This window comes from Perognathus longimembris, chromosome 3 (assembly GCF_023159225.1).
Source record: "Perognathus longimembris pacificus isolate PPM17 chromosome 3, ASM2315922v1, whole genome shotgun sequence".
NCBI lineage: Eukaryota > Metazoa > Chordata > Mammalia > Rodentia > Heteromyidae > Perognathus > Perognathus longimembris.
Window position 1 is genome coordinate 66665352 of NC_063163.1, and position 23171 is coordinate 66688522.

Here is a 23171-nt window from a genome sequence, read left to right on the forward strand (position 1 = left end):
CAGCGCTCGGATTGGTTATATACGTCCGGCAAACCCCGCCCCTGATCCTCACCGCGCCCCCAAATAGTGACATGCGGCGAGCCCCAGGAGGAGTCTGGCTCTGCGAGTGGCCACGTCGCCGGCAAGCCCCGCCCCATCATCACCTCTCCGGCCTATCAAGTGGAGCCCCGCCTCGAGCCGCAGCCGGTGTTGGGGGTCCGGCGGGGCACCTGTCGCAGGCTCTTCGTTCGAGCCGACCTTAGCCCTATGGGCAGACCGCCAACTTGGACTCGCAAAGCCCGCCGCCGCTGCCCACGGCAGACCTCACTTTCCCCTCGAGTCACTTCGTCCCTAGGTGCCCGTGCTGCCGCCTCACGCCGGGCGCACGCGTTCCCGGCGCTCGCGCCGCGCGCGACGCCTGTCCGTGTCCGCGGCGCTCAATAAAGTTGCGCGCTTGTTGCTAGCCGGCCCTCCCGGGAGGCTGCGCGCGCCGCCCGGGAAGTGTCGCGAGACTCCGCGGCGGCCGCCCTTGAGATCGCGCAGCGGGCCGGGCGTGCGGCGGTGCGGGTCGGCGGCGGCCGCGCCATGGCGAGCTCTCTCCTCAGACAGTACTGGGCCGCCCCCGACGGCACCGAGTGCCACCGCAAGGCCTACATCACCACCACTCTCGGCGCCGGCGCGGGTGAGCGCCGGCCGGGCCCCGGGGGCGGCCGGAGGGCAACGGCGCCCCGTCGGGCGCCGGGAGGTCACGGGGGTCGCGGGGGGGGGGGGTGTCAGGGGGCTGCGCGGGCCCTCACGCCGGGAACCCCGCGGGCGGCACCTGCTCGCGTCGGAGTCGGGGGTGGGGGTGGGGCGGTCGCGGTGCGGCTGGTCAGGCCCAGGAAGTCGGGGCGCGGGGCCGCCGGTGCCCGGGGACGCGGAGGTGGCCCCTGGGTGCGGGGTTGTCGGGGATGCCGTTTGCAGTGTGCGGGGACGTCTCGGGGTGAGACAGGCTAGCAGCGGGGCACCTTTGAGGGCGCTTGGGGTATCTGGGTTGCCGACATTTGAAAGTTGGGCGGGGCGGTCCTATGAAGTCTGTTTACACCGGTGGGTCCTGAGGCTTGAACTCAGGGCCCCGGCACTTGCTCGAGGCTGGTGCTCTACCACTTGCGTTAACAGCTCCACTTCCTTCTTTTTGCTGGTTAATTGCAGATAAGAGGTTCACAGACTTTATTGCCTGGGCTGGCTTCCAACCGTGATCCTCAGATCGCAGCCTCCTGAGTAGGGAGGATTACAGGTGTGAGCCACAAGCGCCTGGCTTGCTTTTTGTTGTTACGTTTTGTGTGGTTGCTGGGGTTGGAACCCAGGACCTGGCAGACGCTAGGGAGTGCTCTGCCATGGAGTTACACCTCTGGCCCCTTCAGGTTGGTTTCGGGGGGGCGGTGAGGAGAGGGGTTCAAGGCCAAAGACCATGTTGGTGTGGGGGACTCTGCACATTGTGGAGTCACGTGGAAAGGTCTGCAGGCTGTGCGGGGCACTGCCCAGTGAGGCCCTCTTTCAGTGATTGGGGTGGGAATCTTGCCAGAGGTGCTGTGCAGAGGAGGCCCTGAGAGTTCTTGACTTGGGGCAGGCATGGGCTTCCCTGGGCCGGCTCCCTTCCTGCCCCACCACCTCATTCCCTGCTGCTCCTTCGAGGGAAGCAGCTGCCCAGAGTTGGCTCCCCTGAGGGGTCTGAGCCTCCATGGCAGCCAGCCTGCACTTCCTGGAGAGCCCAGCACCTGGGTGGGCAGTGACTGAGTAGGAGAGTGGAGGGATGAGCATTGCCGGTGCCAGTGGAGTGAATGAATGAATGAGCACTGAGTGCACAGCAGCTGAGTGGGTGGAGTCTGATGAGTGAATGCACAGTGGGTGCAGAGCTGAGTGAATGAATGAATGGATGGATGGAGGATGGTTGATTGAGCACGGACTACACAGTGGTTGTATGGCACAGTGATGGAGTGAGTGGAGTTGGAATGAGTGCTGCGGACACCGTGGGCTGAGTGAGGAATGAACTAATGCAGCAGCACAGCTGGCAGGTGGGTGCTGGGAAGTTGCGTGGCTGGGCATGGGCAAGGCGGTAGGGGTCTGTGTGAGTGGAGACACTGCGGGCCACCGTGGTGGGGGTGTCAGGGGAGGTGATGGGGTGGGCGCTCCCTTGACCTCTGGGATGATGAGGATGTGGGGGTGATCCTCACTATGCCCAAGTACTTGGGGTGCCTCGGATGTGAGGGCACTCACTGTTGAGCCAGCAGTGGCCTCGCTGGCTCGGGGTGATGTCCGTGAGGGTCCCCTGGGGATGGCTCTATGCCAGGCTCTGGATCCCATAATGAGCCTGTGCCACAGGGGTGGGTGAACGGGGCAGCGAGCACAGAGGAACTGCATAGGAAGATAGGAAGGAGGGTACAACGGAGGATCCAGGTTGACTTGAGCAGATGGCCCCCATCCCCTTCCAACCTGCCCACCCCACCACGGGGTCAGCAGCAACTTGAGGTAGGGAACACTCATGCTCGCTCTTGCTGTCCTGAGCCTCAGTTTCCCCTCTGTACAGTCATCCACTTCCAGATGTGAAGGGGGCCAGCAGCTCTCACAGGCCTGAGCTGCACCTGGGTCCTGGAGCCAGAAGGGGGTGACTGGAGAGGCTGGAGGGGGGCACTGGGCCAGCCCACAGGCTGCCCGGATGCTCCGCTGGGCCCCTCTGGTCCCTGGGATCTGAGGGGAAGGAGCCTCCTCACCACCCACCTGGCCCGGGGCTCAGCGCCAGCACAGACCCAACCCTTGTACTGACGGAAAAGCCAGTGTCAGGGCCAAGGGGGCGCGGGTGGAAAAGCTGAGCGCGTGGCGGCCGGCAGGCGGGGGAGGCTGGGACGCGCCCAGGCCTGGCCTCCAGGAGGAGGAGGGCTCGAGAGTGGCAGCACGAGCCGCTGGCACCCCAAAGCCTGGCCGCTGCCAGGGAGGATTGGGTCGAGGCCCCCCAGGAGAATGGAGGCTTTGACAGGAGTGGCGCCGTGCCAGGGCCAGCGGGGTGCCAGGCTCTGGCTCTGCTGCGCGGGCCGAGGTTCGAGGCCAGCTCCGCTGCCCCGCGGCGCCCGCCACGGCCCTGACCAGCCCCTGTGTTCCTAGGCCTGGCTGCCGGCAGCTACAGTGTCATATTCTGGTCAGCGAGCACCTCCATGGAGAACGTGGCCCGGATCGGCCGCTACACCTTCACTGCAGGTGTGTGTGGGCAGGCGGGCGCGGCGCCAAGGGGGGCCCGGGAGGGCTGTGCACACCCCATCCCAGGGGTTCCCACCTGCCCCTCACGAGACCCTGGGCTCGGCCCCCGCCCGCCCCATCCTCTCACAGCCGCCGTGGGAGCCATGTTCGGGCTCGCCTCCTGCATCAGCAGCCAGGTCCGAGAGAAGCCTGACGACCCCCTGAACTACTTCATCGGAGGCTGCGCCGGTGGCCTGACCCTGGGAGCTCGAAGTGAGTGGCCTCCTTGGGACCCCTGGTTTCCCCTCTGTCCCAGCCACAGGGGGCCTGGCACCGGGCAGGCGCCCCACTGCAGAGCAGGCAATGTGGGGGAGGGTCCCCAGAGTCCCCACACGGGGCAGCCCCATACGCTAACTCTGGTGCACTCTGCATGGCCATAGCTCATGCCTGCCCTGGCCCTTCCTACCTCCCTGCACTCTCCCCCTGTGGCTGCTCTTCCAGCACACCATGTAGGACCTTGTCCTGCCCCAGGGCCTTTGCACAGGCTTTGCTCAGCCCCAGACAATAGCACAGTCCCCCCTTCTCCCCCCCCCCCACCCCAGCAGTGTGGTCCAGTTCCCAGCAACCACTGCATGGTTCCCCTGCTGCTCACCAAAACCATCAGCCCCCGGGCCTGCAAGTGCAGGAGAGCTCCTCCCTACCCCCGCCCCACCCCCACCCGTTCACTTGCAGAGACCCAGGGCCCGGGGGGGGGGGGGGGCACCTGGGCCTTGGGGTGTTGGAGCTTGGCCTGGGGCTGCACAGATCCCTCTTACCCTGGGACATGGGAGGACCTAGCAGTCTGGACTAATTCTGGGAAGGACCTCAGTTTCCCCATGCCCCCAAGCCCGTGCCATTGTGGGGTGGGAGGCGCTCTGTGCAGGCCCACGCCTGACGCTGCCTCTCCCTCTCCTCAGCCCACAGCTACGGGACAGCAGCAACCGGCTGCTTGTGTATGGGCGTCGCCGCCGCGCTGCTCAAGATGGGCCGGCTGGAGGGCTGGGAGCTGGTGGCCGACAGGAAGGTGTGAGCCGGGCCGCCGCCCTCGGGGGCCTGGCGAGGGGCGCCTGCCCGCGAATAAACTCTATGTGGACGAGTGCGTGTCTGTCCCTGGGGGGGGGGCAATGAGGCCCGCGGCCCGCTGCCATCCTGTCCATGCCGGCCAAGGGCGGCGGGCGGGCTGGTGGCGCCCAGACGCAGCCACGGGAGACAGCCGGCTGTGGCGCACAGCCATCACGGAGCCTGCCAGTGCCCACCCGTGAGTGGAAAGTCACCCCCAGGCCTGGTCATGGCCCTCCGCCCCGGGCCTGCCCCCAAAGCCAACAGCTGTGCGGAACACACCCGGGCCCCACGCCCAGAGCACCTCCAAATTCCTGCGCGATGGAGCGGAGCACCCTGCGTGCCAGGCCCTCCTGGCCAACCCCCAGCCCCGCCAGGTGAGCGCCACGGTGACACTGGCAGAGCCTCGTGACCGAGCCTGGCCCGCCGGCTGTCAGGCCCGTGATTTAGGGGGCCCGGGAATGCGGAGGCGGCCGCCCAGCCCCAGCTCCTTGGGCAGAGCGAGCTTCCTGGCAGCCGAGGCGGAAGCTGGGCAAGCCACAACAGGCCGCACAGGGTCATAAATTAGGGCTCCCCACCCCGCCGTGTGGCCGGGGACTGAGGAGCGGGGGGCCGAGCCCGTGCAGAGGCCGCTCCTGCCTGGCTGCCCGCCGCAGCCTCCCCCGCATGCGCCTCACCACGGCCGGCAGGCCAGCAGGGAAAAGCGCGTGTGCCCGCACTGCCCAGGCAGGCAGTGACCTCCCCAGCCCCCCCCCACTGCGCGCTGTGGGGTGACCCTCCATGTGGGCCCACTGCCCCCCCCCCCCGCAGCACACAGCAGGGGGGGCTGGGAACCATGCGGGCCCACTGTCCCCTCACTGTGTGCTGTGGGAGGACCCTCCATGCAGGCCCTAATATCCCCCCTCCCCAGCGCCCCCCACTGCGTGCTGTGGGGGGACCCTCCGTGAGTGCCCACTGCCCCCCTCCAGCCCCCTCACTGCGTGCTGCAGGGGTGACCTTCCATGCAGGCCCCAATGTCCCCCCTCCCCAGCCCTCCCCACTGCACGCTGCAGGGGTGACCATGCGGGCCCACTGTCTCCCCAGCCCCCCACTGCGTGCTATGGGGGGGACCCTCCGTGAGTGCCCACTGCCTCCCTCCAGCCCCCTCACTGCAAGCTGCGGGGGTGACCCTCCATGCAGGCCCCAATGTCCCCCCTCCCCAGCCCTTCCTGGGCCTGCTGCCAGTGCCGAAGTGGCCTGCCAGGCCCCCGCGTGGGAGGAGCCGGGACGCCAGAGAGCCCCACACTCAGGCCCCCTCGCCCATAAACATTTACTAGGTTCTGGGGTGACGTCAGCCTGCTCCCCGCTGTGGCCCTGGGGAGGGTCCTGTCCAGAACACATAGCCCCTCGGCTCCCAATGCCCCGGGCCTTCCCAGACTCCAGGAGGGGGGGCCCCCAGGACCACCACCAGCGCCCCTGGCTCACAGCCAAGGAGGAGCTGGTGATCTGGGTCCAGGACGCTGCCCCACCTCCCCCGGGCCCTGCCACACTCTGTGACCCCAGAAAACAGTAGTGAGCTGGGGAGGTGCAGGGCCAGGCTGGCGCGTGCCGTCCTGCCTTCAGTCCTCGGTGCTGCGAGGTGGGATGCCAGGCCTGCACAGTGACACTCGCCTCGCGAACCAGGCTGCAGGACTTGGTGTGACCCGGCCAGGCCCCAACCCTCATCCCCAGTGCCCAAAGGAGGGGTGACCTGGGGAAAGGCCCCGGGGCCAGGGGTTCACAGGCAGGGCACTGAGGAGGCTGACCTGCCGCCCCTCACCTGCCCTGCACCACCCCTTGCGTGGTGTCCAGCTGCCGCCCCTCACCTGCCCCTGGCCAGCCCGGCCCCCGCAGGCCTCCATGCCTGCACCTCATCAGTCACAACCCGAGTCCTGGTGGGACCTGCGGCTCACACCTGCAATCCCAGCTGCTCGAGGCTGAGACCTGAGGATCGCAGTTTGAAGCCAGCCCAGGCAGAAAATTCCACAAGACACCTCCAGTGAACCTCTGAAAAGCCAGCTCAGCCAAGGCGACCCCAACGGCCTGCTCCACACTCCGCGCGCAACACCTCGGGGTCTGCCGGTCGCCCTCCTCTCCACAGCACCACTGTGTGGGCAGAGTGTCTTCCGCGGCCCGGGCCACCGCCTCCTTCCCCTGGGACTGGACGGGTGACGGGAGCCGGCGCCTGCGCTCAGGCCTTGGCACATTTAACTTTTTTAGTTTTTTGGGTGGTCCTAGGGCTTGAACTCCCTTGGGCTTGCTAGGAGATGCTCTTAACACTTGAGCCACACCCTGACCCCTTTTTGCTTTTTTACTTAGGGCCTCTTCCCCTCCCCGCCCCAGCCAGCATGGACTTAATTTCTGCCTTCCAAATAGCTGGAATTACAGACCTGACCCACCATACTAGATTTTAGCAAGTCCTGACAGAGCAGCCGCTTGGCTGCTCCAGGTGTCACCCCCAGAGAACCAGACCAGTGAGTGCCCCACTTCCTTGGGAGCTCTGGGTCTGCGCTGGAGCAATCGCGGGAACTCCGCGAGGACAAACAAGAGGACGGGGTTTCCCTGCACACTTCACTGCAGAGGGCACAGCTGGAAGATGCCAGCCGGCGGGGGGGGGGGGGTGGTGACGAGGGCAAGGGCCAAGGCCCTGAAGCAGGCCAGAGTGGGCTCTACCCCTGAGCCAGGAAGCCAAGGAGGCAGGCAGAACGACTGGGTGACCTTGGAATAGGGAAAGGTTAACTCCAGGGCTGTCCCCCGGGTGGCACAGTGAGGCAGCGCAGGCAACAGCAGGGAATCCATGTGCTCACCACAGCTGGGACTTTAGGGGAGAAATCTTCCCCTAAGCTGCTGGAAGTCTCCAGCCATGAGCACCAGCTGGTACCCCAACGGGCTACTTAAGCACAGAGCCAGGCCCTATAAGGCCCCCTGTCCCCAGGAGGAGTATGGGAAGCAGGTGTGCAGTCAGAGACCCTCAGAGAAGACCCAAAGTTCTGGCTTCCTGCAGGGCCTGAAGGCCCCCTAGTCCACCTGCTTTTTTGTTGTCAGTTGTGGGACTTGAACTCAGGGCCCCAGGCGCTGTCCCTGAGCTTTTTAGCATAAGGCTAGCACTCCACAAGTTGAGCCTCAGCCCCACCTCTAGCTTCTGTGGTTAATTGGTGATGAGTCCCCGGACTTCCTGCCCAGGCTAGACTACAGTCCTCGGATCTGAATTTCCTGGGTAGCGACGATGCCAGGTGTGAGCCACCGGTACCCGGCTGTCCAAGGCCCAGAACCCTGGGTCCCAGGCCAGCCTGGGCAGCACCCCGCTTGCCCCAGAACCGGAGCCAGGACCTCAGCCACCACCAACCACCACCCCTACCCCGCTTCTTGGCGTTTGGGCACCATCTGCACACGGCTCCTCAGCTGCAGGGGCAGGGGGACCCCAGGGCCCTTTTAGAACGCCGGTGGCCAGCCTGCTGTCCACCCCTCCCAGGGCCTTGAAGGCGAGTCAGGCGGGGGAGAGGCTTGGGGGAATCAACCTTCCTCCCACTCCTGAAGCCTTGCAGGACCTTTTATTTTAGCTTTATTCCAGAAATGTATTTTACAGGGTTCTAGGGCTGTTTTGCTCTTGTGAGAGAGTGTGTGTGTATGTGTGTGCATGCACTGATCCTGGGACTCAAACTCAGGGCCTGGGCCCTGTCCCTGAGCTTTCTCATTCAACCATTTGAGTTCTACTTCCAGCTTCTGGTGGTTAATTGGAAATAAGAATCTCATGGATTTTGCTGCCAGGATGGTCTCAAACTGTGATCCTCAAATCTCGGCCTCCGGAGTAGCTGGAATGACAGGCGAGAGCCCCTGGCCCCTGGCTATGAGTACTCTTTTTTAAGGGCAGCATGATATTCTGCCCCATGACTGGCCTGCCCTTGTTAGAGCATCCTTGTTGCACCCTGGCTTGCTTTGTGTTTGGCTCATGGCCAGGCCTGGCCCAGGCTTCTCTGATTCTCCTGCCTCGACTTCTGCAAGCTGGGGTGACTCGTGGAGAGAGGGTGTCTCAGGCCGCCAGGAAGGTTGCACATGGGCTTCTGCATGGCCGGAGGTCAGCGGCTCCTTTGGGCACATGGAGCCCGGTGGCTGGATCCCCTCCTGCGCCCAAGCAGCTTGGGAAGAGCCGGCCGGGCCACCTCCCCCGGCAGTGGCCAGGAGTCCGTGCTGTGCCCTCTCTGGGCTTCAGCATGGCTGGGGGTTGGGATTTGTGTGCACTGTCATCCCCTTTTGATCTGCCTGAGCCAGCTCCGGAGTGCTGAGCAGTTTGGGCTAGGCAAGAGCTGTAGATAAATGACTTTACAGAGGAAAAGTAAAGCTCATCAAGGGCCTGGCGCTTCCCTGAGGCCACGCAGCAGAGGGAGAGAGGGAGGGCAGGCGTGTGCCTCACTGCACACTCCACTGTGGGCCGGGCCTGTGCTGCCCGCTGGTGACACAGCGGTGACCAAGGGAGGCCTGGGAGGCCCGTACCGCTGCAGATGAGCAGGCGACAGGGGAGGGAGAGGTAGAACCACTGCGGGGAGACGGCCTGGGCAGGAAAGTCATGAGACTCCTCTCCATTTAACTAGCAAGAAGCCAGAAGTGGAGCTGTGGCTCAAGCAGGACAGTGCCAGCCTTGAGCAGAAAAGCTTGGGCTGCCTGGCACTGGGGGCTCTCGCCTGTAATCTAGCTACCCAGGAGGCTGAGATCTGAGGATCCCGGTTCAAAGCCAGCCTGGGCAGCAAAGTCCATGAGACTTATCTCCAATGAACCACCAGGAAACCAGAAATGGTGTTGGGAATCAAAGTGGTAGAGCACTAGCCTTGAACAAAAGAGCTCGGGGACAGCGCCCAGGCCCAGAGTTCAAGCCCCAGGACTGACCAAAATGAGAGAGAGGGGGGGGGCGCTAGCAAGCAGGGCGGCCTGCTTCCCGCTGCTTTTCCCCTCTGACCCCCATCAGGGAGGCCACCTGCCCGGGAGCCTGGCCCAGCCCTGTCTGGCAGCCACCATAATTCGCAGGAGCCAGGGGCCTCATTTGCCCTCACAGGTCCCCTGGACCCCTCCCCGTGCCGCTCCCCGCAGAGCCCCTCCGATTTCCCAGGCACAAATCCAGGTGCCAAGTCTGGATTTCAAGATTTCCACGGCCACTCTGCTCATTGCCCAGCTCAAGCTCAAGGTCAGCCCTGCCTGCCTCAGTTCCCTCAGGTGCTGAGCACCCCCATACTGTCACCCTGCCCCCCATCACCGGGGTCCAGGTATGATGGGGAAGTTGAGGCCACGCCTCTCAGGCAAGTGATGAGGGGACTCCTGTGGGTACTCAGCGACCTGCACGACTGTCAGGTGCTCCTACCCCAGGACCCCCTCGACCTGCCCCTGCCTAGGCCCAGCCATCGGGCCCCTCGCAGGTCACAGGAGGAGGGGGTGAGGGGGGGGGTCTCGGGAATTTTCCCAGTAAGTCCCAGCACTTTGGGGGCATCCTGACCCTCGGCCATGTCACAGCCCCTGAGTTCCAGGGCCAAACCCCCAGCTCTGCCAGGGGCTGCGAGACTGGGCCAAGGGCCTTCCCCCGGCCTCTGTTTCCCCGGCATGGCATGGGGGCTGGGGGTACGGTGCCCCTGGTGTGGAGGGGGGGCTGGCCAGGCACAGGAGCAGCGTTTGCCGCTGGGACAGCGGCAGGGAGGGGCTGAGCGGGAAAGCAAGGTTAATTTTAGTCCTGATGACACCGCTGGCCGCCTGCCCCACGCACACATCCCCACGCCAGGCTGGAGGCTCAGCGCACCCCGCCCCCAGCCCGCGCGGGTGTTTATCCATTCCCAAAGCCAAGCATTCCTGGCCTGCCTGTGCCTGCCGCCCCAGGGCCCGCAGCCCGCTGGCCCAGTCACCCGCAGAGGACCCACTGGCCCCCCAGGGCCTGCCACGGCGCCCCAGGGCAGGGACTGAAGCAAGCTCTGTCACCGATGGAGGACCACCCCCCCCCCCCCCAGGGCAGGGACCCGGTGTTGGCTCGGCCTGCCGTCATCACAGTTGCCTCCTTGTGAACCCTCAAACCCCCGTTTCCTGAGCACCTACTTCACGCAGGGACCCGGAACTTGGGGGCAGGGAACCAACAAGACAGGGTTTTTTTGTTTTTCTTTTCTGTGCCCATCCTGGGGCTTGAACTCAGAGCCTGGGCACTGTCCTTGAGCTTTTTCACTCAAGGCTAGCGCTCTAGGGCTGGTGCCACAGCGCCACTTCTGGCTTTGGTGGGGGGGGGGGGGGAGGTATGTGACTTGGAATTAAAGAGTCTTGTGGACCTTCCTGCCCAGGCTGGATTTGAACAGTGATCCTCAGAACTCAGCCTCCTGAGCAGCTGGGATTACAGGCGTGAGCCACTGTACCAGACTGAGTGTTTTCAAGTGGCCTTTTACTGTTTATTTATCCCTCATCCGGGGTCTAGGCACTGAGCCCCCCCCCACTCAGGAAATATTTAAGACGGTTGATGCTGAACACAGGACAAAAGAGACACCGAGATCCTGGCCAGGCAGAGCTGCTGTGCAGAGTGACCACAGCACATACGTGTGGCCTTGCTGAATGCCGGTGGCCCCTGTGGGGGGATGGTGCTGGGGGGGGGGGTTGTACTGGGGGAGGGTAGGCTTTAAGGTAAAACCACACTTCAGAGGCTGACAGTTGAGGACTATGCAGGTATAGAGGGAAGAGGGGGGCGGGCAGCGTGTGCAAAGGTCCTGGGGCATCAACAATGAGGCTGGGACCCATGGAGGCTTTGGAGAAGGTGTGAAGCCAGAAATCCTCCGTCTGCCCATCTCCTAATCAAAGTGTTATTTGTCTCAGTGTCGCTGTTCACCCTAAGACTGCTGCTGGGCTGTGAGGCTGAGTGGCTGCAGGTGGCTCCCACTTGTCAATGAGGGCTTCCGGAATATTCTGTGCTGTCTCAGGAGGGGAAATTGTGGCTCTCTAGAGAACGCTGATGGTCGGCTGGGGACAAATTCCAGCACATCTTCTGCATGAGGCGTGCTCCCTGCTGGGCCGGGCCGGGCCGGTTGCCCGGGCCCCCCTTCTCTCTCTACCCCCCTTTTCTTCCCTCTCCATTTTTCCTTTCTCTCTTCTTTCTTCTCTCGTTATTCGCTTGTGGAAGGATGCACAGGTGTCTCAGAAAGCTCAAAAGACAAAACCAGTCCCCCCAAACAGGCCCCCAAGCCTGTGCATCGCCACCTCTCCCCCCCCCCCAACCAGCCAGGTGTCCCCGCCAGGCGCCCCCAGCCCCCCTCCTGGCGGGAGAAAGGCCGCTTTGTTCCCGGTCCCCGCCCAAGCCCGCCCGCACCCACGGGCCATTGTTCCCCACTCCCTGTTTTGCAATGGCCCCGCTCCCCCCAACCCCACAAAGATGGTCCCACGACCTTTATTTCTAAAAACTGGAAAATGAAGCGTGTCCGCCCCCGCCCTTCGCCCACCCCCGGCTGAAACCTAAGCCCTGCAAGCGGGGTGCCAGGCCCGGGGGAGGACGGCCGGGGTGGGGGGCCGGGGTGCCAGGCCCGGGGGAGGACGGCCGGGGTGGGGACCTGGGGTGGGGGGGCAGGGGAGCACGGCCGGGATACGGGGCCGGGGGGCCAGGCCGGGTAGGGGGAGGGCCGGCGTGCCGCCTTCGGCGTCCCCCCACACCCACACTCCTTGCGCCTGTTTGATGAGCTGCAAAGAGAAGGAACCTGGGTACACTGCAGGAGGGGAAACTGAGGCCCAGGAGGCCCAGAAGCACGGGCCCCCGCTCGCCGTGCCACTTGACAGAGAGGGTCATGCAGAGGTCTCCTGAGTGGGGTTCCGTGGCCCCATTTCACGCCAACGACACCGCGGCGGAGGCCCCCCAGGGCCGGGCGCGGAGCGTGGGGACCCGCAGCCCCCGGGGCCGATTCCCCGAGAACCTCTGCAGGTGGACGCGGGCTGCCATGGAGGACTTCTGGGAACATTCCAGAACACTCTAGGCCAGGGACGCTGGCTGTTCTCTGGAAGGAAGACATTGGGGATGGGGGGGGGGGGGGTGGCGGGAGCAGCGGTGGGTTGGAGGGCGCCGGGGGTGAGGGAACGGGGCCGCAGCCCCTCCGCCCCGCCGCTGCTGACCCGGGCCCCTCGCCCCTACACACGGCCTGGGTGTCCTCTCGCCCTGACACCCGCGCCCCTCGCCCCGCACCCGGCCTGGGTGCCCCCTTGCCCCGCACCTGGCTGCGCACAGAGGGGCCAGGGAGCTGGAGGCCCGGCGGCACGGGGTGTGGGGACCCGTGCGGGCTGCTCTGAGGTGGCGTCGGCGCTGCCCTCCTTCTCCTCTCGGGGGTGCTGCTCACCGTCAAGGGTCCCTGCCTGGGGCTCCGGAACCCCGCTGCCTCTCACGGCCTCAGGGCCCACGGCGTCCCCGACCCCGCCGCCCCGCCCCCTTGGCCGCCAGCCAGGGGCCTCGGGGATGAAATTTCCAGCAGTTTAGAATTCCGTCACCCAGCCAGCCCAGGTCAGGGGGAGGCACAGGGATGGGGCTGAGGGTCCCCCAAGAACAGGGGCACCAGCCAGGCGCTGGTGGCTCACGCCTGTCACCCTAACCACTCAGGAGGCTAAGATCTGGGGATCATGGTTCAAAGTCAGTTTAAAGCCAACTCCGGCAGGAAAGTCTATATAAGAATCTCTATTTTCCTTCTTTGCCAGTCCTGGGCTTTTTGAACTCAGGACCTGGACACTATCCCTGAGCGTCTTTTGCTCAAGGCTAGCACTCTACCAATTGAGCCACAGCGCCACTTCTGACTTCTTCTGTGTATGTCGTGTTGAGGAATGTTCCCCAGGGCTTCATGCATGCAAGGCAAGCACTGTACCACTAGGCCACATTCCCAGCCCTCCGTAACAGTCTCGACTCCAATCAACCACCAAAAAGCTGGAAGTGGAGCTGTGGCTCAAGGGGCAGGGCACTAACCTTAAGTGGGAGGGAGGGAGGGAAGGAGGGAGGGAGGAACACAGGCAAACAGGTGGCACAGTTGCTCTTGCCTCTTTCCTAAAGGTGGCCTTACCTCATACAGAGGTGGAGGGGATGTCCCTGGGGTCCCCCATTCTAGACTCTGGGCCCAGCCCCGGTATCCTTGCCTGGCAAGTGTTGCTCAGAGAGGGCAGGGGTCCCACAGCATGCTGGAGATGTCTTTCCACATGGGGTGGGGTTCCTCTGGTGACATAGGCTGTCTCCCAGGGGCGTTGGCTGGCCACAGGTGACCCAGGATCCAGTCCCAGCACCCACCCCCTGCCCTCCTGCCCAGGATGTCTGATCTCGCTGAAGGCACCCTTGGCTGCGTGCAAAGGCGCCATCATGCCAGGGTTGTCTGAGGGGCAGGGGCTGTGGGCAGAGGCAGGCATGGGAGGCGGCCCTGGCCCATCCCTGACCCTTCTCCCCAACCAAGATAAGAGGGTGGCCCGTTTACTCAGGGATGTTAGCTCAAGAGTGTGTTCCGCTCACTCGAGGTGACTTTTCTACCAGGATGATGTCGGCTTTGTTAGAAGAAAAGCTTATTTCCTCATGGCCAGTCACCTACAGGGCTGCTGTCCTGCCTGTCCTGCTGTCCAGGAGCCCCAGAGCCCTGAGATGCCCTGGGGGCTTCGTCCTCTGGGAGGGAGCGGCCACCCAGCCTCCCCTTCCGTTCCTCGAAATCTTCACGTCTTTCTTTCTCACACCGTGCTGCCCCCTTCTAAGCACCTGTTCACCTCCCGGCACTGGACACAGCACCCCACTTCCCAGCTAGGCTTCCACAAACAGTAGACTATGAGGAAGGCTGGCAGGGTGCCTGGCCGCAGAGCAGGTGGTGGACGGCATGGCCGCTCCCCAAGGAAGGGACTCCCGGAAGGAGGAAGAGGAGCAGGAGGGCAGTGTGGCCCAGGCCCAGGTGGTCCCAAGTGGCCAGGCGGGTGTGGGTGGCATCAACATCAAGACCCACAGGAGCCCTGGGTGCTGGTGCTCGGGTGGGGATGGCTGACCTCAGTCTCTGTTTTCTGCCCTGTCAGAGGGGCAGGCAACTCCTGCCCGGTCACCCTGGAGTCACGGCAATCACCCACCGGGACTCGTGTGCGCGTGATGTGGGTGGAACTGCACTGCGCCCCGTCTGCCCGTGGGGCCTAGCCACCAGCTGCCTCCCCCTCTTCTCTGCAGTTGGCATTAAGCAAGAATTGAAGCTGGGTGCTGGTGGCTCCCACCTGTTATCTCAACTACTCAGGGGGCTGAGATCTGAGGATCGTGGTTCAAAGCCAGCCTGGGCAGCAAAGCCCGTGAGACTCTCACCTCCAACTAACCACCAAAAAGCCAAAAGTGGAGGTGTGGCTCAAGTGGTAAAGTGCCGGCCTGGAATGAAGAAGCTAAGAGACAGCACCCAAGCCCTGAGTTCAAACCCCAGGACTGGCAAACACACATCAAATTTAGAATTGGAGTTCAGCTGGAATTGGATCTTAGCTTAGGACAGAGGCTCAGTTCAGGGTTAGGTGACTCTGCTAACCAGAGCCAGAGATCAATCTGAGATCAAGGTTTAGCTTGGGTTCAGGGACTTGCCAAAGATGGGGTCTCAGTCCAGGACCAAGCTCACATGAGACTGAGGCTTGACTTCAGGGTAGAATGTTAGCCTGGGGTCAGCACTCAGCCAAGGACTGGGCTCCACCAGGTCAGAGACTCGGGAAGAGGTCAGGACCAGAGGTCAGCCCGGCACCCAGGCTCAGTCATGATCAGAGGCCAGCCTGGGGTTGGGCTCAACCCGGGGTCAGGGCCCAGTCAGGGTTCGGATTCTGCCCAGGTTAGAACTCAACCAAGACTCAAGATCGTGATTCAGTTGAGAATCAGACCTCGGCCAAAGATCGGGGCTTGGTCCAGGATCGGGGCTCAGGTCAGGTCAGGTCAGAGCCAAGGGTGGGCGCTCAGCCAGGAATCAGGGCCATCAGGGATCGGGTTCCATCCCGGTTAGAATCCAACCAAGAATCAGGATTGGGATTCAGTCGAGAACTGGAACTCAGCTCAGGATCAGGGATCAGGCCGGGATCAGGGATCAGCCCAGGATCTGGCCTCAGCCCACTGTGGCAAGGCATTGCAGGGGTGCTGCCCTGTGGCCCAGCCCCAGAGCCCCCCATGGCCCTGGAAGCTGGGGTGGGCCTCTGTGGGCTGCGGGAGGCCTCAACAGGGTTGGGAGTTGCCATGGAAAAATCTTGTCAGCCCCTGGGCCTGGCTGCTCCTGCCCCAGCCCACACCCCACTCCAACCTGCTGACAGACAGCTATTGCTCCAGAACTCCAGAGGTCTCGGGGCCCATGTGCAGGTGTGTGGGGACCCCCCAAGGACAGCACCCCCCCCAATCCAGCTGGCCAGAGGGCTGGGAGGCAGGCGGGAGAGACAGCGGGTTTGAGACCTCCTGGCTCCCGTCTCAGCCTGTTGGGAAATGCCAGTGAATGGTCTTCGGGCCCAACCAAGGATGACAGGTAAAACTCAGCCCCTCTGGGTACCTAGAAGTGGGGCTGCATGGCAGAGCCTTTCTCCATGCACACTCCCTTTGATGGGGCAGCCCATATCATGGAGGTGGGACCGAGGTTCCAGAGGTGCAGGCCCTGGCCCTAGGAGTCACTGAGCGACCAGCAGGACCCGAGTCCCAACCCAGGCCTGAAACACTGGGATCACAAACCTTAAAACAGCCACGCCAGGCACTGTTGGCTCACACCTGTAATCCTAACTATTGGGACGCCGAGATAGGAAGATCAGGGTTCCACCCCAAGCAGGGCAGGAAAGTCTGTGAGACTCCCCAATTAACCAGGAAAAAGGTAGAAATGCAAGGGTGGCTCAAGTGGTGGAGTAACACTTGTGCTAAGGGAGAGTGCCCAGTCTCTCTCTCCCTTGTCCCACCCCACAGGAGACACCCAGGCAAGAAAGGCTTTGATGTGGCTCACTGGACAGGGGAACCCTCATAGCGGTGGCTGGGGTGCTCCCTGGAACACAGGGTGGCTCATGGAGTCCTAAAAGATGATGGGGGCAATAATGTGGCGGTACACACACAGAGAGGCAGCATGGTGCATGTAGGGTGCACGCAGAGAGAGGCAGCGTGGTGCATGTGGGGTGCGCACAGAGAGAGGCAGCGTGGTGCATGTGGGGTGCGCACAGAGGGAGGCAGCGTGGTGCATGTGGGGTGCGCACAGAGAGAGGCAGCGTGGTGCATGTGGGGTGCACACAGCGTGGTGCATGTGGCACTGCGGGCACCTGGGGCTGTGGCTGGTGAAGCAGGGCAGATGTGAGTTAGAGATTCCACTGGGAGCCCGCGGCCAGGGCCCCTTGCCACTGAGAGCCCCGCTCGTGACTGAGCTTCTGAAACACTGCTGACTGGCCCTGGCTCCAGCGATGCCTGCCCGGCTACACTGGAGGCTGAGATCTGAGCATCATGGTTCAAAGCTAGCCTGGACAGGAAAGTCCATAAGACCTTTTGCCAGTCCTGGGGCTTGAACTCCGGGCCTGGGCACTGTCCTTGAGCTTGTGCTCCAGGGTAGTGCTCCTCCACATGAGCCACAGTGCCACTTCCAGCTTTTTCTGTGTCGTTTATTGGAAATAAGAGTCTCATGAACTTTCCTGCCCAGGCTGGCTTTGAAATGCCATCCTCTGATCTCAGCCTCCTGAGGAGCTAGGATACAGGTGTGAGCCACCAGCACCTGGCTCATCACTTATCTCCAATGAACCATCAAAACGCCAGAAGCAGGGCTGGAGATATAGCCTAGTGGCAAGAGTGCCTGCCTCGGATACAAGAGGCCCTAGGTTCGATTCCCCAGCACCATATACATAACATGTACATATACATGTACATATACATATACAGAAAACGGCCAGAAGCGGCGCTGTGGCTCAAGTGGCAGAGTGCTAGCCTTGAGCGGGAAGAAGCCAGGGACAGTGCTCAGGCCCTGAGTCCAAGGCCCAGGACTGGCCAAAAAAAAAAAAAAAAAAAAAAAAAAACGCCAGAAGCAGAGCTGTGGCTCAAGTGCTAGAGCACCAAGTTTGAGTGAAAAAGCCAAGATAGAACAATAAGCCCTGAGTTAAAACCCCAGTACCATCACACACACAAGAAAGTCACTATCAAATCAGACTAGCCAAGAAAGAGCTTAACAGACTGAGTCTGTTCCGTTTAGTCATTTATTTCACGTGCCAGTGCTGCATAAACTCACTGTCCCTGAGTGATCCTCAGATCTCAGCCTCCTGAGTAGCTAAGATTACAAGCAGGAGCCACCAGTGCCTGGCTGTCTGCTGCCCTGGGCTGCGAAAGGGGGGCAAATACCATTTGAAAGCTAGAAGGTGAGATTTGAGGAACACAGTTCAACGCCAGCCTGGGCAGGAAAGTCTATGAGACTCTTATCTCCAAAAAACTACTCAAAAAAGGCTGGAAGAGATGTGGCTCATGTGGTAGAGCACTAACCTTGAACAAAAGGAGCCCAGGGACAGCACCCTGGCCTAGAGTTCTAGCCCCAGGACCAGCAAAGAAAACGAAAAAGCTAGAAGGTTCTGTAGATCAGTCAGGGCCCAAGCTGCCATATCCCAGAGGACATCTTGCAGTGGAAAGCATTGCTGTCTTGTCAAGCTGACACCAGACTGTAGAAAATGCTAGACTGTTTCAGAAATCCCATCTGAAAAGAGGAGACTGTCCACCTTGCTAGTTCCTCAGTCTTAGCTGGGGATGGAGTGGGGTGCAGGAGATGGACCTAATTGAAGACAACAGTTGCAGCAGGTCTTCTCTGATTGGGCAGTTGTCTTACACCTCATTTGCATAGGATCAACTAATCAGAGTGTGGCTTAGGCTATAAAATCCCCTTAGACTCAGAGGCAAGTGAGGGTGGACTGGAACGTGGGTGCATGGATGCCTAGAGCAGCAGTGGAGAGCATGGCTGCATCAAGTTCTCTGTGCTCTTCAGTCCCATGTCCTGAGACAGGAACCCACGGTGGAAGTGGGCAGGTTCTGACTTCCCTGAGCTGCGACCTTGGGTGTTGCTAAGAGCCAAAGGCGCTGTGTGAGGGGCTCTGGCCGACTAGAGCAAGAGCGGAGGGAAACTCCACTTGAGCCTTTGGGGGCTTATCTGAAGTTGGCAGGAGAGCCCAGCGAACCTTGATCCACTGTGATCTTTAACTCTGCTTCCTTCTTTGGAGCTTTTAACTGTGTGTATGTGTTTTGTTTGTTTTTGCCAGTCCTGGGGCTTGAACTCAGGGCCTGGGCTCTGTCCCTGGTCTTCTTTTTCCTCAAATGCTTTTAGTGCTCTACCACTTGAGCCACGGCACCACTCCCAGTTTTTTCTGTGTATGTGGTGCTAAGGAATCGAACCCAGGGTTTCATGCATGCTTAGGCAAGCACTGTGTCACTAAGCAACATTCCCAGACCATGAAGCTTTTAAGTTTTTGTTTTGTTTTGTGTTGCCAGTCCTGGGGCATGGACTCAGGGCCTGAGCACTGTCCCTGGCTTCTTTTTGCTCAAGGCTAGCACTCTGCCACTTGAGCCACAGTGCCACTTCTGGCTTTTTTTTTTTTTCTATATGTGGTGCTGAGGAATCGAACCCACGGCTTCATCTATACGAGGCGAGCACTTTACCACTAGGCCATATTCCCAGCTCCTGGAGCTTTTAAGTTTTAACTCTGTTTAAAACCCTTCAAACCACTGGGCTGGAGGTTCTTGCCTGTGATCTGAACTACTCGAGGCTAAAATCTGAGGATCACTGTTCAAAGCCAGCCGCGACACAAGAGTCTGTGAGACATTTTTTTGGTTGGTTGTGGGACTTGAACTCAGGTCCCAGGTAGTGTCCCTGAGCTCTTTCACCCAAGGCTAGCGCTTTGCCACTTTGAGCTACTGAGCCACTTCCAGTTTTCTGCTGGTTAATTGGAGATAAAAGTCTTATCAACTTTTCCTGCACAGGCTGGCTTTGAACTGAGATCTTCAGATCTCAGCCCCCTGATTACCTAGGAGTACAGATGTGCAACACCAGTGCCTGGCTCTGTGAGACTCTTTTTTTTTTTTTTTTTTTTTTGCCAGTCCTGGGCCTTGGACTCAGGGCCTGAGCACTGTCCCTGGCTTCTTCCCGCTCAAGGCTAGCACTCTGCCGCTTGAGCCACAGCGCCCCTTCTGGCCGTTTTCTGTATATGTGGTGCTGGGGAATCGAACCTAGGGCCTCGTGTATCCAAGGCAGGCACTCTTGCCACTAGGCCATATCCCCAGCCCCTCTGTGAGACTCTTAATGTCCACAATTAACCAGCAAAAATCTGGAAGTGGAGTGTGGTTTAAATGGTAACAATACTATCCTGAAGCACAAAAGCTTAGTGATAGTGCCAGGTCCTGGCACAAAAACAAGAATCTCCCCTCTATTGAAACATCAGGTATTTGTCTGCCTGTTAAAAGCAACTAGCAGGCTAGGTATGTGGCTTAGTGGTAGAGTGCTTGCCTAGCATGCATGAAGCCCTGGGTTCAATTCCTCAGTACCACATACACAGAAAAAGCTGGAAGCGGTGCTGTGGCTCAAGTGGCAGAGTGTTAGCCTTAAGCAAAAAAGTAGCTCAAAGACAGTCCCCAGGCCCTGAATTCAAGCCCCAGGACTGGCAAAAAAAAAAAAAAGCAACTAACCATCTTAAGACACAGCCTAACAATACAATTAAAACTTCTAGGGGCTGGGAATATGTCCTAGTGGCAAGAGTGCTTGCCTCGTATACATGAAGCCCTGGGTTCGATTCCTTAGCACCACATATATAGAAAAAGCCAGAAGTGGTGCTGTGGCTCAAGTGGCAGAGTGTTAGCCTTGAGCAAAAAAGAAGCCAGGGACAGTGCTCAGGCCCTGAGTCCAAGGCCCAGGACTGGCAAAAAAAAAATAAATAAATAAAAAACCTGCTAGAAACACAAGAACAAGCCAAACCCCAAACTACTAGATGGAGAGAGATAACAAAGATTACAGAAAAAATTAATGAAAGAGACAAAAAGAGTATCCATAAAGTCAATGAAACAAAAGGTTGGTTCTTTGAAAAAGTAATTAAATTGACAGACCGCTAGCAAGATTGAGGAAAAGAAGAGATAGATGAGATTCAAGTCAATAAAATAAGAAACACTACAGGAAACATTACAACAAACATCCAAGAAATCCAAACAATTTTAAAGCACTACTTTCAAAATCTATACTCAAAAAAGAAGGAAAACCTAGCAGAAATGGACAAATTTCTAGAGACATGCAAACTGCCTAAGCGGAACCAAGAAGATATAAAACAGTTAAACAAGCCAGTCACATGCAACAAGACTGAGGAAGTCATTAGAAGTCTTCCAACAAGGAAAAGCCCAGGTCCAGATGGATCCATTGCTGAATTCTATAAAACTTTTTTTTTTTTTTTTTGCCAGTCCTGGGCCTTGGACTCAGGGCCTGAGCACTGTCCCTGGCTTCTTTTTGCTCAAGGCTAGCACTCTGCCACTTGAGCCGCAGCACCACTTCTGGCCATTTTCCGTATATGTGGTGCTGGGGAATCGAACCGAGGGCTTCATGTATACGAGGCAAGCGCTCTTGCCACTAGGCCATATCCCCAGCCCCCGTAATAACTCTTTATAGCAAAAACTATAAATATCTGGATGCTGGTATCTCACACCTGTAATCCTAGCTACTCAGGAGGTTGGGATCTGAGGATCGCAGTCTAAAGGCAGTAAAGTCAAAACCAAAACTGTGAAACTACTCCAAGAGAGTAGGAGAAACATTAGAACTTCTAGGTACAGGCAGGAACATCTTGCAAAGAGTCCCAGGGGCCCAAAAGATAGGAGAGAGACTCCACAAGTGGGACTACATCAAAATAATAAGTTTCTGCACAGCTAAGGACATAGTAACTAAACTAGAAAGCCAACCATTCAATTGGGAAAAGATCCTTACCAACAATACATGAGACAAAGGCCTAATACCCAATACATACGGGGAGCTCAAGGAACTAACCCTGGCCAAATCTAATAAACCAGTCACTAAATGGGCAAGGGAGCCAAGAAGAGACTTCCCAGAAAAAGAGGTAAAAATGTCAAAGAAAAACATGAGGAAATGCTCATCGTCCCTGGCCACAGAAGAAAATGCAAATCAAAACAACCCTGAGATTCCATCTTACTCCAGTAAGATTGGCCAACACTTCAAATTTAAAAAAAAAAAAAAAAAAAAAAACGCTGGCAGGGATATAGGGAAAGGGAACCCTACCACACCACTGGTGGGGATATGGACTAGTACAACCACCCTGGAAAGTAGTAAAAAAAAAAACCTGGCGCTGGTGGCTCACGCCTGTCATCCTAGCTACTCAGGAGGCTGAGATCTGAGGATCAAGGTTCAAAGCCAGCCTGGGCAGGAAAGTCTGTAAGACTCTTATCTCCACTGAACCGCCAGAAAACCAGAAGTGGCACTGTGGCTCAAGCACTAGAGCACTAGCCTTGAGCTGAAGAGCTCAGGGACAACAGCACCCAGGCCCAGAGTTCCAGCCCCAGGACTGGCAAAACAACAACAGCTAAACATGGATCTTCCCTATGACCCAGCCATACGGCTGCTGGGCATCTACCCTGAGCATTATGAACCAGGATATGACAGGGACACCTGCACATCCATGTTCATTGCTACACTGTTCACAATATGAGTGGATCCCAAAAATGTGGTATCTATACACAATGGAATTGTACACAGCCATTAGATTTTTGGTGTTTTTTTTTTGTTTGTTTTTTGTTTTTTGTCATGGGGCTTGAACTCTGGGCCTAGGCACTGTCCCTGAGCTCTTCAGCTCAGGCTAGTGCTCTACCACTTGAGCCACAGCGCCACTTCCTACACAGCCACTAGAAAGAATACAATAATGTCATTCGCAGGGAAATGGATGGAACTAAAATCATGTTAAGTGGGGCAAGCCAAGCTCAGAGAGAGAGAGATAAACAGCACATGTTCTCTCTGATACACAGAAATCAGATCTAAAACACACTGGGATATGACAAATTACACAGGATTCTGGATACGCACATACAGTGAGAGCAAAGGAGGCTACTCTTAGGAAAGAATCACATAAGTGCAATGTCTAATTGCCTCTTTATATATATATATATATTTTTTTTTTTAGAAAACAAGCCTTCTGTCATTTTATTATGCAAGCCTTTTTATTTATCAAAAAGGTTCTTTCTTTACTAGCAATTTATAGACATCCTGCATCCTAAGCACACACAAGCAGCTTCCTCTTCTTATTTAGCTATCTGACTCTGTGCTTGTGCCTTCAGCACTTTCACAATTTTCTGCTCCTCAATAAGGAAAGCGCGCTTGATCCTGTCGCGGACACATTTGGCACACATGGAACCACCACAGGCCCTGCTGACATATTTTTTTGTTTTAGACAACTGCATGAGGACTTTAGGTCTCCGAGCACAAACCCTCCCCCCCCCCCAGTCTGCCTGGGCACACACCACATGCAGATTTGGGTGCTTTCCCGACTTTTTTGGTGTAAAGGTAAACAATTATGTTGCCAGGGGCTTGGGACAGCCTGGTTTTGTTAGAGGCTGTGTTGTAGGAAAGCCTACGGTGGTATGTCAATCACTGGACCATTTTGTTGATGTCCTTTAGAGACGTGCCCTGGAAGAGAGAAAGGGCTTCTTTGTATTTTTGTTTTGTTTTTGTTGCCAGTCCTGGGGCTTGAACTCAGGGCCTGAGCACTGTCCCTGGCTTCTTTTTTGCTCAAGGCTAGCACTCGGTGACTTGAGCCATAGAGCCACTTCTGGCTTTTTCTATATATATGGTGCTGAGGAATTGAACCCAGGGCTTCATGTATACGAGGCAAGCACTTTACCACTAGGACACATTCCCAGCCCTCCTCTTTGCATTTTTAAAAACAATATA

At 58.8% G+C, this 23171-nt stretch overlaps 1 protein-coding gene and 1 pseudogene across 1 annotated transcript; one reads left to right on the forward strand and one right to left on the reverse strand.

The window, feature by feature from the left end:
* The first annotated feature begins 481 nt into the window (after positions 1-481).
* Positions 482-4323, forward strand: Ndufa11 (NADH:ubiquinone oxidoreductase subunit A11). The gene is made up of 4 exons (XM_048341895.1): positions 482-661; positions 3118-3210; positions 3340-3462; positions 4146-4323. The coding sequence occupies exons 1-4, from the start codon at positions 565-567 to the stop codon at positions 4256-4258; spliced, it is 426 nt and encodes a 141-aa protein (XP_048197852.1). The 5' UTR covers positions 482-564; the 3' UTR covers positions 4259-4323.
* An 18199-nt stretch (positions 4324-22522) lies between these two features.
* On the reverse strand, positions 22523-22880 carry LOC125347928 (annotated as a pseudogene).
* Positions 22881-23171: the final 291 nt, after the last annotated feature.